This window comes from Pomacea canaliculata, linkage group LG4, assembly GCF_003073045.1.
Source record: "Pomacea canaliculata isolate SZHN2017 linkage group LG4, ASM307304v1, whole genome shotgun sequence".
Taxonomy (NCBI): domain Eukaryota; kingdom Metazoa; phylum Mollusca; class Gastropoda; order Architaenioglossa; family Ampullariidae; genus Pomacea; species Pomacea canaliculata.
This window is the reverse complement of record NC_037593.1, coordinates 16,783,987-16,798,821: the sequence shown is the minus strand read 5'-3', so window position 1 is coordinate 16,798,821 and position 14,835 is coordinate 16,783,987. Positions and strand designations below refer to the sequence as shown.

At 40.1% G+C, this 14,835-nt stretch overlaps 2 protein-coding genes across 3 annotated transcripts; both read left to right on the top strand.

Annotated features, from left to right (window-relative positions):
- The first annotated feature begins 1,618 nt into the window (after positions 1-1,618).
- Positions 1,619-6,878, top strand: LOC112563093 (phosphatidylethanolamine-binding protein 4-like). 2 transcript variants are annotated; one of them, XM_025236823.1, is made up of 5 exons: positions 1,619-1,784; positions 5,050-5,256; positions 5,496-5,597; positions 5,867-5,903; positions 6,476-6,878. In XM_025236823.1, the coding sequence occupies exons 1-5, from the start codon at positions 1,779-1,781 to the stop codon at positions 6,664-6,666; spliced, it is 543 nt and encodes a 180-aa protein (XP_025092608.1). In that variant the 5' UTR covers positions 1,619-1,778; the 3' UTR covers positions 6,667-6,878. The 2 variants fall into 2 exon arrangements, with proteins under 2 accessions (XP_025092608.1, XP_025092610.1); XM_025236825.1 differs by lacking the exon at positions 1,619-1,784 and adding an exon at positions 4,575-4,710.
- Positions 6,879-8,372: 1,494 nt separating this feature from the next.
- On the top strand, positions 8,373-14,455 carry LOC112562066. The gene is made up of 5 exons (XM_025235058.1): positions 8,373-8,632; positions 9,887-10,089; positions 11,296-11,400; positions 11,637-11,676; positions 13,145-14,455. Exons 2-5 carry the CDS (start codon positions 9,982-9,984, stop codon positions 13,327-13,329), a joined length of 438 nt encoding a protein of 145 aa, XP_025090843.1. The 5' UTR covers positions 8,373-8,632; positions 9,887-9,981; the 3' UTR covers positions 13,330-14,455.
- Positions 14,456-14,835: the final 380 nt, after the last annotated feature.

Here is a 14,835-nt window from a genome sequence, read left to right as displayed (position 1 = left end):
GGATTCCTACTTTTTTCCATACACGCCTTGTGTGCGTGGGGGCGCTTCTGTGAAAGCACTTGTGTGTGCGTGTGTGTGTGTGAGAGAGAGAGAGAAATATTGTAAAGCCGGTCGCTTATGTCACAGCACATTAAACTTGCTGATGGCAGGAAAATGCACTTTAAAAGTGCTCTATTATTATTATTCCTCATAGAGAGTTATCGAAGCGCAAAGTGAAGTCAAAGATGGCCTCCTTAAAGTGCAACGCAGTCAGTCGAAAGGAAGAGCAAAAAAATGAAATAATTTACCCCTCAAAATTTGCTCTTGCTGAGCTTGTTTTATTCTTGCAACTTCGTCCAATTAAGAACTTGCTCAATGACAATCGGCTTGTTCATGCAGATTTCGCGTTTATTAGTTTATTAGTTTATTAGTATGCCTTTATTGTTTATGCGAAGCTGATTGAAGCACTTACCTCTCTTAGGAGATATATACATTGACGACATTTGGAGCACTTTCTTGCCCTACCTAACCATTTACAATTTAATTGCAAAATTGGTCTTAAGTAAAATTGTATTTCACATTTAAATGTGTTAAATTTCAATTAATTCAAAACGAAAGTCGTTTGAGTTTATGCCAGTTGAAACCTAAGAATGTGTTTTCGTTTCGTGCGTGTTTACCAGAAGACTAACATTTTATGAAAAAAAAAATTGAAAGTTTTTTGCAAACTGATGGCAATATTTTTTGGCGCTGCTTTTGACTGAGTTCGCGACTGGTTCATGTCAACTGATCGTCATTTGTGAAATTTAGCTTCTTGACTGGGCAGGTGGTCCTCTTCTTCAAACATGCTTTAAGTGAAATCAATCCCCGACGACCTACAAAAACGTTTCTGCTTTGTTGCGTTTTATGTGTTGGGTGGGTGTGTGTTTATTTGCTGTGTCGTGCATGGGTGTGTGTGAGAGTTTAGTGTCGCAAGTATATTAAATGGTCTTTCACAAAATTGTGTACTAAACAGCTTTATTATTATTATTATTATTATTATTATTATTATTATTATTATTTACATGCTGGTGACTTCATACTGAAATTCAGAACAGAATTCTCACTCGCTCTGACTTACGCAATGACCAAGTTACTGTTTTCTAGGTATTTCCCCGTGGTACCTAGTTATGATGGTGTCGTAATTCCCTGTCATTTACATGGGATCAAGAAATGTATCATAACGTTGAGTTTGCTCACGTGTTGATTGGATCGAGTGATCTGTCAAAAACTATGCAAACGTTAGGTTATGGATGGTACAAGGGCAACAGCTGCGTCCTAAATACTACGACTTTTATCGGACCTGGATAATGGCTTTCCACGCCACGAAAACACCGATGGTCGATAAAAATTAATAAAGAAATAAATTTCTTGGTGAGCGAATTCTCGGAGTATACATGCAACGGTAGGATAGAAGTGTGTCTGCAACCACGCACGCACGCACGCACGCTCACACACGGATGTTCACACAAGCATACACTTGCACAGTCGTTCCACACCAGCACACACGTGCACAGTCATACACAAGAGATCTGAGTTCGCTGGATGCAGCGCACGTGACGAGCCACACCTCCGTGCACCAGCTTCACGCGCATCTCGTGACGTAGGCTGCACGTGACCCTGACCTCGTTGCGTGGTCGATGGGTGAGAGGTTGGTGTAGCCACCTTCTTCTCGTCTTGCGCTCTTTCACGGATTCCCCGCCATTCCACTCGGGCATTTCCAGCTCATTACAATGATTAATGGATAAATTTTGCCGACAAGGATGATGGTGAGTGCATCAGTTGATATGATTATTCCATCTCTCTCTCTTCCGCTCGCCAGCTCTCATGTGCGTGAGGTTCTGTGTGTGTTCTCTGTTTACTAAATATAGACCTGTGCAGACTGACTCAGGAAATAAAAACAACAACAATATATCAGCTTTCGATACGACCGGCAATGTGCTAAATATAGCTTCTACTACATCATGGCTGCCTGTACAGTGGAACCTCGGTTAGCGAACACCTCGGATAGCGAATTTTTCGGTTAACGAACAAAAATTTCGCTAAAAATTTGTCTCGGATAGCGAACAAAATTTCGGATAACGAACAAAAATTTCGTTAAAAATTTGTCTCCGATAGCGAACAAAATTTCGGATAACGAACAGCCACGTGAACCACACGCGACCGACCAGCATGTAATCATTCGCGCTCGAGACACAGTTACGATCGGTCGTTCCTTATCTATGCGCATCCTTCTTATTTAGTGATTTTTGTGCTTTATTTTAATAAGATAATCCTCAATCATGGCTCCAAAAAAGATTAAGAGCAATTAATAGTAGTGAGGTAATGACAAGGAAGCGGCCAACAAATGAATTGAAAAAGGAAATGATTTCAAAGTATGAAGGTGGCATGCGTCTGTCGGATGTGTGATGTCTTTTTACCGAAGAGTTTTATAAAAAAGACAGAAGGAACAGACACTGGACAAGTTTTTTTCTTCAACCTCAAAGCTACAGAAAAGGGAAGTCTCCCCGATTTTATAATGTCACGTGTGCTCATGGAGAGGGAATTCAAAGCAGTAATTCCACCCCTTCCTCCCCACACCTGTTTCCAACCACGTCGTCAAAACGACAAGTTTTCTGTTTAAATGCTTTCGTTAATGTTTTTATGTTTATTTAACTCCATTTATATTGCATTATAACTGTTCTCATTAAAACAAATACCTATCTATATATATAGCCTGTAACTTTCAAATAGCGAGTCAACAGGGGCTGGGAACCAATTAAATCTGTTTCCTTTATTTCTTATGGAAAAAATTGTTTCGGATAACGAACATTTCGGTTAACGAACAGCTTTCCAGAACGGATTAAGTTCGTTAACCGAGGTTCCACTGTACTTTCCATACATATTACGCACCTCTACTTTTCCATGATAAATATGGACGAGATCCTTCTGCAACCGAGCACCGCAGACTTCCGCAAGTGTCTGCCTCTGTCTCTTGAAACGACTATCAGTATTCAGCAGATGTTCTGTCATTAAACGGGTAGAACAGTAAACAATATGCAGCTGTGCAGATTATCTGCAAAATATGACGCAGAATGTGAACAAGTGCAATAAGGTTTTCACAAGAAGAAAGGATAAAGGTTGCGTGGTTGTGTGTGTGTGTCCTTTGACGAGTTTCAAGATATACTTTATGGTAGTATAAATACAGAGCAAAGCAAACAAAAAATAAAATACAACCCTATAACACTGATCGAGTGGAGGCTGAGAGGTACAGTGTACTCTTACTGTCTGTGTGTTGGTCAATAATTCATGTTGCTACATATGTCGTACAAAATGCAGTTGACGCAAAGGTAAACTATCCAAACCACGACGATAATGTCCAAGGGATTTGTTTATTACATGTTTATTACCATAGTTAAAGGTCACGGCAGTCTTTGTGAAAGGTTTTGGGTGTTAATTCAATTATGGTTACGTATTGCTGAGAAGATAAATCTTGCTGTTCAACACAACTGACTCATATAATCTCGTATAATTGTTCAGTCTACCTGCACAACAACAAAACAAAGATCAGACGCGTGAATTTGATAGAAGAGGATTTGGTGTTTGGTTGGTTGATTGATGAAGCCTCACCTACGTCATCGTTGTTTATTTATAGTGGAACCTCAGTTATCCAGACTTCAGCTAAACCGTGCATTGGGTTATCTGGGATTGCCCCTTTTCTCTTCCAAAAACAAAAACCCAAAACAACACAAAAGCCCGCTGCTCTACAGTGCCATGATTCAACGGGATTTTCAGCAAATGGAAAAAAAAAATTGTGTGCATGTCTTTGGTACTAATCGACAAAGCCGCCAAGAATTCGGGCGACAGCAATCTACTTGTATGTCATAGCTTGGATTTTGTTAGACGATGGTTTCCGAGAATTTGTTGACAAAAGGCAAAAGGATTGAAGGATTAAAGGTTTAAATTCTGTAACCGGTTGTAAATCCATCAAGTAACACACAAGCCAAGGGGCGCCCATTAGACTTGCATCCGTGTAGAACATTCTCCTTCCCTTTTCGTCAACCAGTCTCGGCATTTGTCTCAACGCTTTTCTTGGAAAAGATTGTGTAACATCACCGGACACACACGAGCTACAACCTACAGCTACTCGTTCAGCAGGATGCAGGTGACCGCCAGATAAACCGCAATAGCAAGGCCGAAGACGTGGATGGACGCCACGCAGACAAAACTATTGGCACATAGAATAAGAACACAAGGCTACGTCTCCTGTCGGATTTTTTTTTTCAAGAAACCTCTTTAAACAACACCTCGAAAGGACTGCGCAATAACTGTAGCAGCATTTACGACTTAAGAAACATTATCAATTATCCGTGATTTTTTTTTTTATATTATCTGGACGACAGGTGCATGTCACCAAGCTAGACAATCGAGGTTCCACTGTACTTTTGACGCACTTCTGCCATTTTGAATAGCTTATTGGGACACTGTCTTTTGCGCATGCGTGACACTGACATCATGTGTGTGTGCGTCTCTCAAACTAATGACGTTATGGATTACGTCATTCTTTGCAAGCAGGAGAAACTATGTCAGGTAGATTTTTACGTCACGCTTGACGTATACGTACTGTCGTGCCTCGCATTTAGTAAAGACGACTGTTTTTTTAAAACGCAGACGACATTCATTTCAGCGGTTTGACGAACAAATTCTGTCCTAATGGCAAGTAACTACATGAAATGATATTTTATAAACTATATCTCAAGCGCTCACTCCTCAGTTTTCACTCTTCATGTACTTCCCTCACGTTTGTTATGGCATCAACAATTAGTTGAAGCTTATTTTTCTTATATGGTTTACTATTTATTTAAGTGCTTTTAAGCAGATTGACCACCTCAAAATTGGGTATTAGTCCGGGTAAGTTTTTTAATGACAATGAACGTGTCCGTTAAAACTTAACGAAGTTTAAACAGATGTAGAAATTGTCCAGTTTTTTTTTTTTTTTTTATTTTTTTAAACTCTTGACAAAAACTGTGAAAATGCACTAACCTGTGTGTTCAGACGAGACACCCTGTCCTACTACTGACGGCCTTTGTCGCCTTCAAGTCAGCCTTTGGTGCAGACGACAATTGCCCGAACCGTAGACCTGACGTCGGCTGCAACCTAGACGTCAGCTTCGAGGACGTGGAGGCTTTCTGTAATCAGATTCCGACTTCGTCTGTGGCGTCAGCACCAACCATCGAATGTCACAGTCCGCTAGCTCACTCGGTATGTAGGAAGACTGCTGTGTGTATATCATCCACGACCTTTCGTTCTGTCCTAGATTTGTACTTTTATTAGGTTATTTTTCTGAAACATTTTCTTTCGTACTTGGATTTTTGGATATTTATTGAGGTATGTATGACGGGTGGAAGGATATGATCTATTTAACAAAAAAGCGTGCGAATGTGTCTAGATATTCTGTCTGCGAGCCGAATGCTTAAAAATGGATGTTTTGTGGTTTGAAGGGAAAGTTCTTTGTTCTCCTCATGGTGGACCCTGATGCTCCGAGACCATGTCCGGCGCCTTCTGGCTACTATCTACACTGGCTTGCGGTGGTCACTGTCACAGTAAGCAAATAATCTAACGTGTTGTGTGTTGTCGGAGTTGTGCTTCTGAGTGAGTTAGGAAGCGATGGTTAGTCGCTGCGCAGTGATGATGATGATGATGGATGATGGATGGATGATGGATGATGTATGTATGGATGGATGGATGGATAGATGATGATAATGATGATGATGATGGCTTGATAAACTGATTTTGATTATGATTATGATTATGCTTCAGTATGAGTAAACAAGTTGCGAATATGATGATGAATGCGTTATTTTTCTTACAGAACGTAGGAGTCGTTAAGACAACCCGCACGTATGTCAGTAAGTATTTTTTCACCTGAAAATTTGACACTTTTATGTGGAGTAATTAAGTATAATATGCGTATAAATAAAAAAAAAGAAAAAGAAAAGGAGAAGAAGAACCACAGAAAATCCGCTAATGTTATCGTTGATACAGAGCAAGATCTCTGTTTGCTAAATACAGCAAAAGTAATAATGAGATTTACGATGTTTCTAGTCACATACACTTGTACCTCAGGGTGATGTAGATTTACAGTATGGCTGACATTAACGAAGACAGAAGTCTTTATATTCATTAATCTAATGATACAGTCTGTACTTATTGTAAATAGCCAAGCCTCTGGTCTCTCAGGGTTAGATCAGGTTCCACTCAAAACACACACACGCACGTTGTGTTCCTCACCCGCTCGATTAATCGAATTAACATTATAATTATAATTAACATTATATAAAATACATTATGGAGATATGAAAACACAAAAGCGAAATGAGACAGATAATCGTGATGTGTTTTGTAAGAATTAATTTTTTTTTTAATATTTATTTTTTGATTTATTTTTTTGATTTTTTTTTTTTTGTTTCCTAAAATGCAGATTACGTTCCACCAACTCCTCCACAAGGGACACACCGCTACCAGCTGCTGATGTACAGACTGTCTTCGAGTTCTCTGCCGACCGGAGCTGTGCCTGACAAGCGGTCTGGTTTCAGTTTGGAAGACTTCAGGGCAAGTGTGGGTCTTCAAGAAAACCCAGATGCAAGCTTCCAGTTCCTGTACGAGCCTTAGACTTGGCGAACTTTCCCAGGGCAGACGACCTCCGCAAGTTTGTTTGAGGTTCGCTGGTCACGCGCTATAAGCGAGGACCAGCGATTGTGTTAATATTTATCATAAAAATACAAACATTATTTTTATTTTTAATTGGATATCTGAGAGCCTTTTGAGACATTCAGTAATGAATTCGTCAAATCTCTGTGAAAATAAACTTGCAAGAAAGCAGATTTGTCATGTATGTGCGGTCTCTCTACCTGCTGTGTGTCTGTGTTTTGGAAGTAAACAGATGTTTTTAAACAAAGAATTACCCCCAAAGTTTTAATTGTAAGTATTGCAACAAAATAGTATTTTTCATCTTTCAAGGGTAAAACTTTTCTTAATAAGCGCTTCTGGAGTATATGTATGAAACCGGAGCGCCGTGCTCGCCGACAGCAATTTTAGTCTTTTTTACATCCAACGAAATGACGCTGTTAGGGAGAGAAAACTTAAGGATGTGGTCATCATATCTTTTTTTAATGCAATGTTCATAGTAATTCCATGGTTAAAGGGAAGCAACCATTTCTGATGCGACAAAAAGCCCTTGTCGAATGTTTGGCAAAGTTGTGTGTGAAGATCACGCGAAACCAAGGGTTCAGAACCTTGAATTATCGGTCACAATGTTCAAACTTGTTTGCCAATACAGGTAGTCCTCGGGTTACGACGGTCTCGAGTTACGTCGTTTCGTGGTTACGACGCTTTATACGACCATGGACGTAGATAGGTTCATGATACGACGCTCATTCCGACGTACGAGTTTTAGCGTCGTACACTGTTTACAGCACTTACAGTACAGTATTTCATTATTAAACTTACTGTACTGCACAATATTGTACTGTACTTATGTTTATTGATAGTTATGTAGGGTACTGTGCTAGGATAGGTGTTTGGATAGGCTAAGTGTTTGCAGTACTGTATTGTTATTATGGTACAGTGCTGTATGAACGTTTGTTCCGACTTACGTCGAAATTCGGTTTACGACGCCGCGTTAAGAACGGATCCCCGTCGTAAGTCGAGGACTACCTGTACATTAATATTACATTTGCAAATATAATGGGACTTAAGGCAGATCGAGGTTTGACGCTTCGATATTTTGCCCATGTTCAGAATGAGTTTAGAATTTCAAACTCAATGGTGAGATGACTCTACAACTCACTGCACGTTAGCATGGTCATGCATCAACAAAACCGGATAAATATGTATTGAAAATAATAAGTCAGCGAGCATTAACATCAATCCCTTTTGAAAATGTGTAGAGAAAAATAAAATTGAGTAAACATAATCGATGTAAGTAAAACTCCATGGTCTAAAGGTAAAGGAATATGCACAGCTTTAATTGTTTGTAATGTTTATTGTCGTTTATGAACTGTAAAGTAGTAAGTTCTAGATGCGTTCTTTATTAACACTGGGAAACATCTTTTTTTTTTCAAAAGCAACAGCACAAAATTGTTCGTCATATATGGTTCATATTCCGCACCAGTTTACTCTCGATAAAAAAAAAAAGTTCCTTTACAAAATATTTACTTTTACTTAACTTGACATTAACCTTTCTGCACTCTTCTTTCTCGGTACAAAAGGTCGTTTTCGACAACATAAAATACATTGACAGAAAAATCTTGATCTTTCCTCCCTTAGTTTTCATGATGCTTCGTCAAAAATGAATGATGACATAGATGACGTCATTTGTTTTAAACGCGTTACGGGGAGTGTGTCCGGTCCGCCATTTCTACATCCCATCCGTGCCTCTGTTTTCATCTCCTTAAGACTTTCACCTTGTCATTCGGTGCAGTGTGGAAGACAAGTTCTTCCAGCACTTCATCGAAGAAATGCCAAGGCCCATCCTTCTTTTCTTCTGAGACTACAGCCTGGATGTTTCGGAAGGGCAGAAACCAGCGTCTCAAGCCAGCGAGTCTGCAATCCGTCAGCTGACACCATGGCTGACACAGTAACTATAGTTTTGCTTTGGTATTTGAGTATTAACTATTGCCAATGAGACAGAACACAATACATATTTCTTTATTTCTTACCAAAGTCACACGTTAAATAAACACCATACAGCTCCCTCATTCATTGGTTCATTTGTCGTAACGGTCGCTGTTTGTGGGTGGGGCGAGCAGGACCAGCCCTGCGTACCGCAACGCGGGCGCACGCGTGCGCCCGCGGGCGCCTATGACGTGCGGGCCGTATCGCAGGGAAATTTGAGTGAGCGCCCGCGGGCGCACGCGTACTAGCTTTAGAGGTACTACGCCACGGGCGCAAAGATGGCCGCCATGGTTGTCGAGTTTAGGCGTGTCGATGATATTCACGGTGGATCTTCTAATAAATAAGTATTTTGCAACAGATAGATATATACGACGACAAAGAAGTGTATTAAAAGTTCAGATTTCATCGTCATGTCTTTCTAGAGATGGTAGATGAATTTGCCTTCGATCTTGAAACTCCGAATCGGAACCATAACAACAGAAAGTCTACTCGTCGTTTGTGTTTACGTGATATACTTGACTACCGCATTGCTCTTTCCACATAATCTTTAATTCTTATGGACTTTTTTTCCTCTTTTAGTTCCCAAATGAATGCCACTAGAAGTTTATTGTTTGGCGCTGCAATAGATTGCTTCTATTAATTCGTCGTCGTTGTCAAATAGATCCATCAACAAAATTATAGTCTCGACTTCGCTGTCAGCCGCCATTTTAACAGGCGCCCACGGTGGGCGAAGGGTATCACAAGCTCTTTAGGGCGTGAGTGAGCGCCCGCGGGCATCCGCGGTGAGCGCCCGCGTTACGGTACGCAGGGCATATCTCTGTTGTTTTCGTCTCGTCCATGGATCTACGTCGACTTTTGGCGTCTTCTACTCATCTTCGCTTTGCCATCTTGCTTTGGGATTTTGACTTTACAGGATCTACCAGCTTCTTCAATGACATTGTAGACAATGCTGTTTTCCATTTATTAATTTGTGAACCATATACTTTGCTACTTTTTCTGTAGATAAGATTCTGGATCTATGCGCTTCAGCGATGTCGTCTGGTAACAGATGCTTTTCGTGTCATTCTCTCATTCATACACGTTTCCAGACCTGCTGTCGCGTTGAAAATGATAATGTAGCGAGCAGGTGCTCTTCTGTCCAAAAAAAGAGAAAAAAACAAAAAACCCCCGCAGATATAACGACTGTTTGACGGTGAAACTGTCCTCAATTTTCCAGGTGAGAAATGGATTGCTGTTGTTCGTGGTCTTTGTCGCCGTCTCGTCAGTTGATGGTGCAGGAGATGTGGTTTGTCCCGACAAAAAGGACGTCGAATGCACGTTAAAGATCCTGTACGAGGGCAAGGACGTTTCCTGCAATCAGGTTCCGGATATGAATCTGGCAAACCTCCAGCCATCAAATGGCCCGGTTGGTCCAGCACCGTACGTAGACTAACTGCTATTGCAAAAACCACTGGAAGGATCTTTCTAGCCGGTTTTGTAAAGTCGAAAATGTGAACATCCATTGTTTTTTTGGTGTTTTGTTTCATTATCGTAGTCACGTAGTCAACTGTATGTGTCTGGTAAAGCTTTGTATGTTATTTTATGCTTCTATTCCGATTCGTGAAAAAAAAGATAAGTTTTTCCCGAAAACATACCCGTCCCGTAATTTATTTGGTTACTGAGAATTCAGCTTGATTGGAAAGCAAAATGCAATGGGACGCTGTTGGTTTACAAAATCTGCCGTCTTTTTCAGAGGTCTTAATCTTAGGATTTCATGTCACGTTCTTTGTAAATGTTTCTTTTTTTTATTTTTTTATTTTTTTCTTGAGATCGAAAGGCACACAAGCACACGTGCACGAAGAGTTGAAGCACAAACATGACTGCTGGGCACTGATGGAATGTGTGCAGCCTTCTCATCCTCACCCAACCTCCACACACACACACCTCTACCAGCCACTTACTTTTCCTATTGACTTGCCGATAACTTTATAATTCTAGGGTTTAACCGTTTTTCTGTTTTGTTTGTTTGCTTGGTTCTGTGTGTGCGTAGCGCAATGACAAACGCGATTGACTGAGTTCTAATGTTGTATAGACTAGAGTTTTATTACGATCATTTTGTTTTTACATTATGTGTCCAAGTTTGTTTCTTCTGGATACATTTTGTGCTTTTTTATTGTGTAAGTTCATTACGTCGACACGTAGACATCTAAGGTTACTTGCATAAGTTTGTGTCTGGGGTCGGGGTACTTAGGATTAGGATCTAGGATTAAGGTTAGAGTTAATTATCCGGCTGATAACAACATCTGAAGGAAACCAAGGACAAAAACCTTGTCTCCGTAGTTACAGAGCGGCGTCCGGACTTTGCGGATGTTGGTTACCCCTGGGATCGTAGTTATTAATCAGTGGCATAGATGTCCTGGCAGAAAAATAACGTAAACAATATCCGTGGGGTCTAGACCAATATGCGTCGTAAGATGTGGTCAAGATGTTTTTCTTTGACTTTCCTTCCATCCTGCATGCAAAAGAGGTATGAGCTGGAAGTTTGATTTGCTGAATATTGCGATTTTATTAGTGGGTTTTTGAGATTTTTGTATTGTTTATAAGTAGAAGAATGCTTGCTTATTAAAACACTTTTGGCATTTCAAGGCAACCAATACTTACGCCCTGTTAATGCTGGATCCTGACCTATCTTATGCGTGCCAGTCGAGTACCACGTACTATGTACACTGGTGTGTCGAGCTCAAAATCACAGTGAGTGCACTTTGACACCCTAAAATCTAGAACTTTCTTCCTCGCTGCCATTTCTCCTTTTGTATGTGTGTGTGCTTTACTGACTATAGGTGTATAGTGCGCTCATAACACAACTGCTTGTGGAATGTTTACAATGGTGTGGCGATGCTAATGACGTGTTGCTAATAATTCTTTATACTTCATTGAAACGGACGTTTAAATGTACTGTGCTACTAAAACCGTTTTTTGTCTTACAGAGTGCTGACGGTAATGCGGAGATAACGAAAACAGCCAAGGGTAAGTATGCAATTCACGTAAGAATTTTACCTTTGTGTCCCCGACACCATGGGAGGTGCTGGGCTATTCTATGCCCTAAGACACACTCAGTGCCCCCCTTCTCTTTTTCTCATCTCAATCCAAACCAGCTAACACGCTCAACAATAATTTTGTTTGTTCTAATTATCCAGTCTAGATTGTTCTAGAGAATTCTTACATTTCACTGGCCAGCAGCTTCTGAGGAATTACGAACATTAAGCTTTTGCGAAAGATAAAGCTCATCAATCATTCCTTTTTCCAAATCAATCGATCAGCCAATCAAAAGTGAAACAATACTCGAAAGTTTCATCATGTTATATTTTTCAGTAAAATTTAACATCATCACAAACACTAAAACTCATACACCTTCCCAAGATCATTGAATGCCTAAATAGGAGCACTCATTTGAGGGTGGCCACCTGTCAGTCGCACATCGATATAAACAAAATACACTTGATACTGATATTGAAAAAATACTGATCTGTACATATCTTTTCTTCTCCTAAAAACCCTGACTACTTCTATCTTCCATGACCTACTCACGCAGGCATACAGGGGTGTGCGCGCGCTCACGCACACTTTTAAATTCTGTCATCCAGCTAACAATGAAAAAAAATAAAATAAATAAACAGGCTTTTTAAACAAAGACTATTATTAACCAGACTCCATCCCTACCCACTTCGTTCTGTGGCTGATACATCCACATCCTCAGCACTATGTTCTGCTAGCCGCTGTCACGATCTTAACTTTCGCACGAGACAGTTGTTACGATATTTTCTAATTATCAACATTTGGTTTTACTTATCTATTCATTGTTGTCTTGGCTAACCGTCGTTAAAGTCGGGTTCACAGTGGATCAAGTTTTACTTACTCGAAATTTTCGTTCATTCATTTTTTGGTGTTATTTACATCGTTGAATTTTAGACAGAAGGTGTCATATACTATGTGCGAACCCTCGTCTAAAAATACTCATCTCACCGTTAATTAAGCAACCTTATAAATGTATACATATTTTTTCTTAACCATCACTTTTGTACATATCCATCTTCCTTTGTGTTTACTACAATTTTTTTCTCTAATTCTTAATTACTTCATTTATGTAGTTAATTTTCTTCCATGTAAAGGGCGAAGGCTAAATGGAAAAAAGCATTTTCTTGCTTATTTTACCTCTCGTAAATAAAGAATTGTCATTGTCATTGTCATTAAGATAGCCATCTTTTCGACGCATGCGTGACACTTTCTTTCTCGTTTGTCTGTTTCCTTATTTGGCTCTATTTTTATCACCTGACCATCTCAATGCTAATGAAGACAGGTCTGTTTACATCCTGTCTCTCTCTCACACACACGTATTTCAAATGACACGCATGAGATGCTGTTTACAAATTACAAACAAGATGAATTCCAGCTCAATTTGTCGATGTACGACACATTTTTTCATTTTATCTGACAGGTGGACATTATCGTCCCCCCTACACCGCCCAAAAGCGAAACACACCGCTACCAGTTTCATCTGTACCAGGCCGACGATGGAATTGGCGAGAATGTTATAATACCCGATATACCAATAATAAATTTCGCCGCAATGCCACTTGCCCCCACGTTTCTAAACGATTTAAAAGCGACTTTTCAGTTTAAGTTCTCAGAAGCCAAATCTGGCCCAGCACAACCCACACCCACACCTACACCCACACCCACACCCACACCCACACCTGCTCCGACCAAAGCACCACCTGCCAAGAATTGCGCAGCCCAGTGCAGCCTACTCTTGTGGAACTTCCTGCTTATAGTCTTTTTGAAATATTCCATATGCCTATTACTTTAAATTAAAAAAAACTCTCGGCTCGGTGTGTATATATATATATGCATTGACTAAAATTGCTACATCAACCGCGCAGTTTTCTTTTTTTGTAAAACCTTTCTTATCGAAAAGATCAAAAATTGTTTTCTATTTTTCAACACCACGGTGAACTGGTATGGTCACATTATTCCCAAAACTAATCACCGTATCTTGCAGCAGCAGCTTGTAATGAGAGACTAAGTTTGGTTTCTTCAAAGTCGAGGCAGGTGAACTTCTATTTATTTTTTTTTTTTATTTTTTTTTATTTATTTATTTTTTTTTTTGGCAGAAGGTAAAAAAATAAATGCGTACAAAACAGGATCTGTTGTTGAATAATTTTTTTCGAACGTTCAAAACACTTCATGCAGCTTACGTTTCATTTCCACCCCCAAATTTTCTGTAGTTAAAGAACAAGGCAGCTGGAATGACTAGGTTGTGAGAGACTGGACTGATTCCTCTCAACCTTTCGGGTTGCAAAAGAATCGTTTACTAACAACCGTTTTTAAAGCGCAGCCCTCGGACGGTACAAGGAGTCTGGCATCTTTTCTTGACGTCATGGACACCCTCTGGTGCTTCTACAGTCGACACAGTTTGCAGGAATGGGTAAATGATTCCTTAGCGGACTGGGGAAAGTTAGGGAGCAGGCTCCGAGAAAAGTGATGTCTCTAACATCTCCCTCCCCAACTACTTGAAAAACATCAGGGGACGACTTTTACCTTTTATTAGTATGTCTTCAATTAGAATTGTTTTCAAAACCTCGTGGGTACAGAATCCAGCGGCAGAATATGCTCTGACAGCAAATTTCTCTATTATAAGCGAGAATAGGTTGGTGACCATCAAATTATTATTTCACGCGACAGTAGTTATAGAAGTAATCTCAACGTTAAATAAAAGTCGCCTAGCAACAGAGGCTTTAATTGTAGAATGGCTGCTGTTGAGAGCGAGGTAAACAAGCTGAGATAAAATCAAGTTTCGTCGGTGTCCACGTCTTCGACCAGAGACGACACCAAGAGCAGGCAGGCAGAGGCAGTTGCTCAGTGGTAATGCAAGCTGTGGCTTTCCCAGCAACCCGTCGTCTACCAACGATAATTCATTCTTACGTTGAGAATGCCAGGTGAGGTGGTTGATGGAGGGCAGCCCCTAACTTTCAAAACTCTCCAAATTTTTAATTTTTCGAAGTATGAATAGAGGCGGATAAACAGCTTTTGTTTTTAGTAAATTAAAAAAAACCTCGTACTTATCTTTGGTTTACGTAATTTGACTAGATGTCTGCAGTCATTTGCATTCAATACAAACTATCTGTG

Coding starts and splice junctions, on each gene's coding strand:
- LOC112562066 (XM_025235058.1), top strand. CDS start 9,982: ATGCACGTTAAAGATCCTGTACGAGGGCAAGGACGTTTCCTGCAATCA. Junction 10,090..11,295: donor GGCCCGGTTGGTCCAGCACC/GTACGTAGACTA, acceptor TGGCATTTCAAG/GCAACCAATACTTACGCCCT. Junction 11,677..13,144: donor GATAACGAAAACAGCCAAGG/GTAAGTATGCAA, acceptor TTTATCTGACAG/GTGGACATTATCGTCCCCCC.
- LOC112563093 (XM_025236823.1), top strand. Junction 5,257..5,495: donor ACAGTCCGCTAGCTCACTCG/GTATGTAGGAAG, acceptor TGTGGTTTGAAG/GGAAAGTTCTTTGTTCTCCT. Junction 5,598..5,866: donor TTGCGGTGGTCACTGTCACA/GTAAGCAAATAA, acceptor TTTTTCTTACAG/AACGTAGGAGTCGTTAAGAC.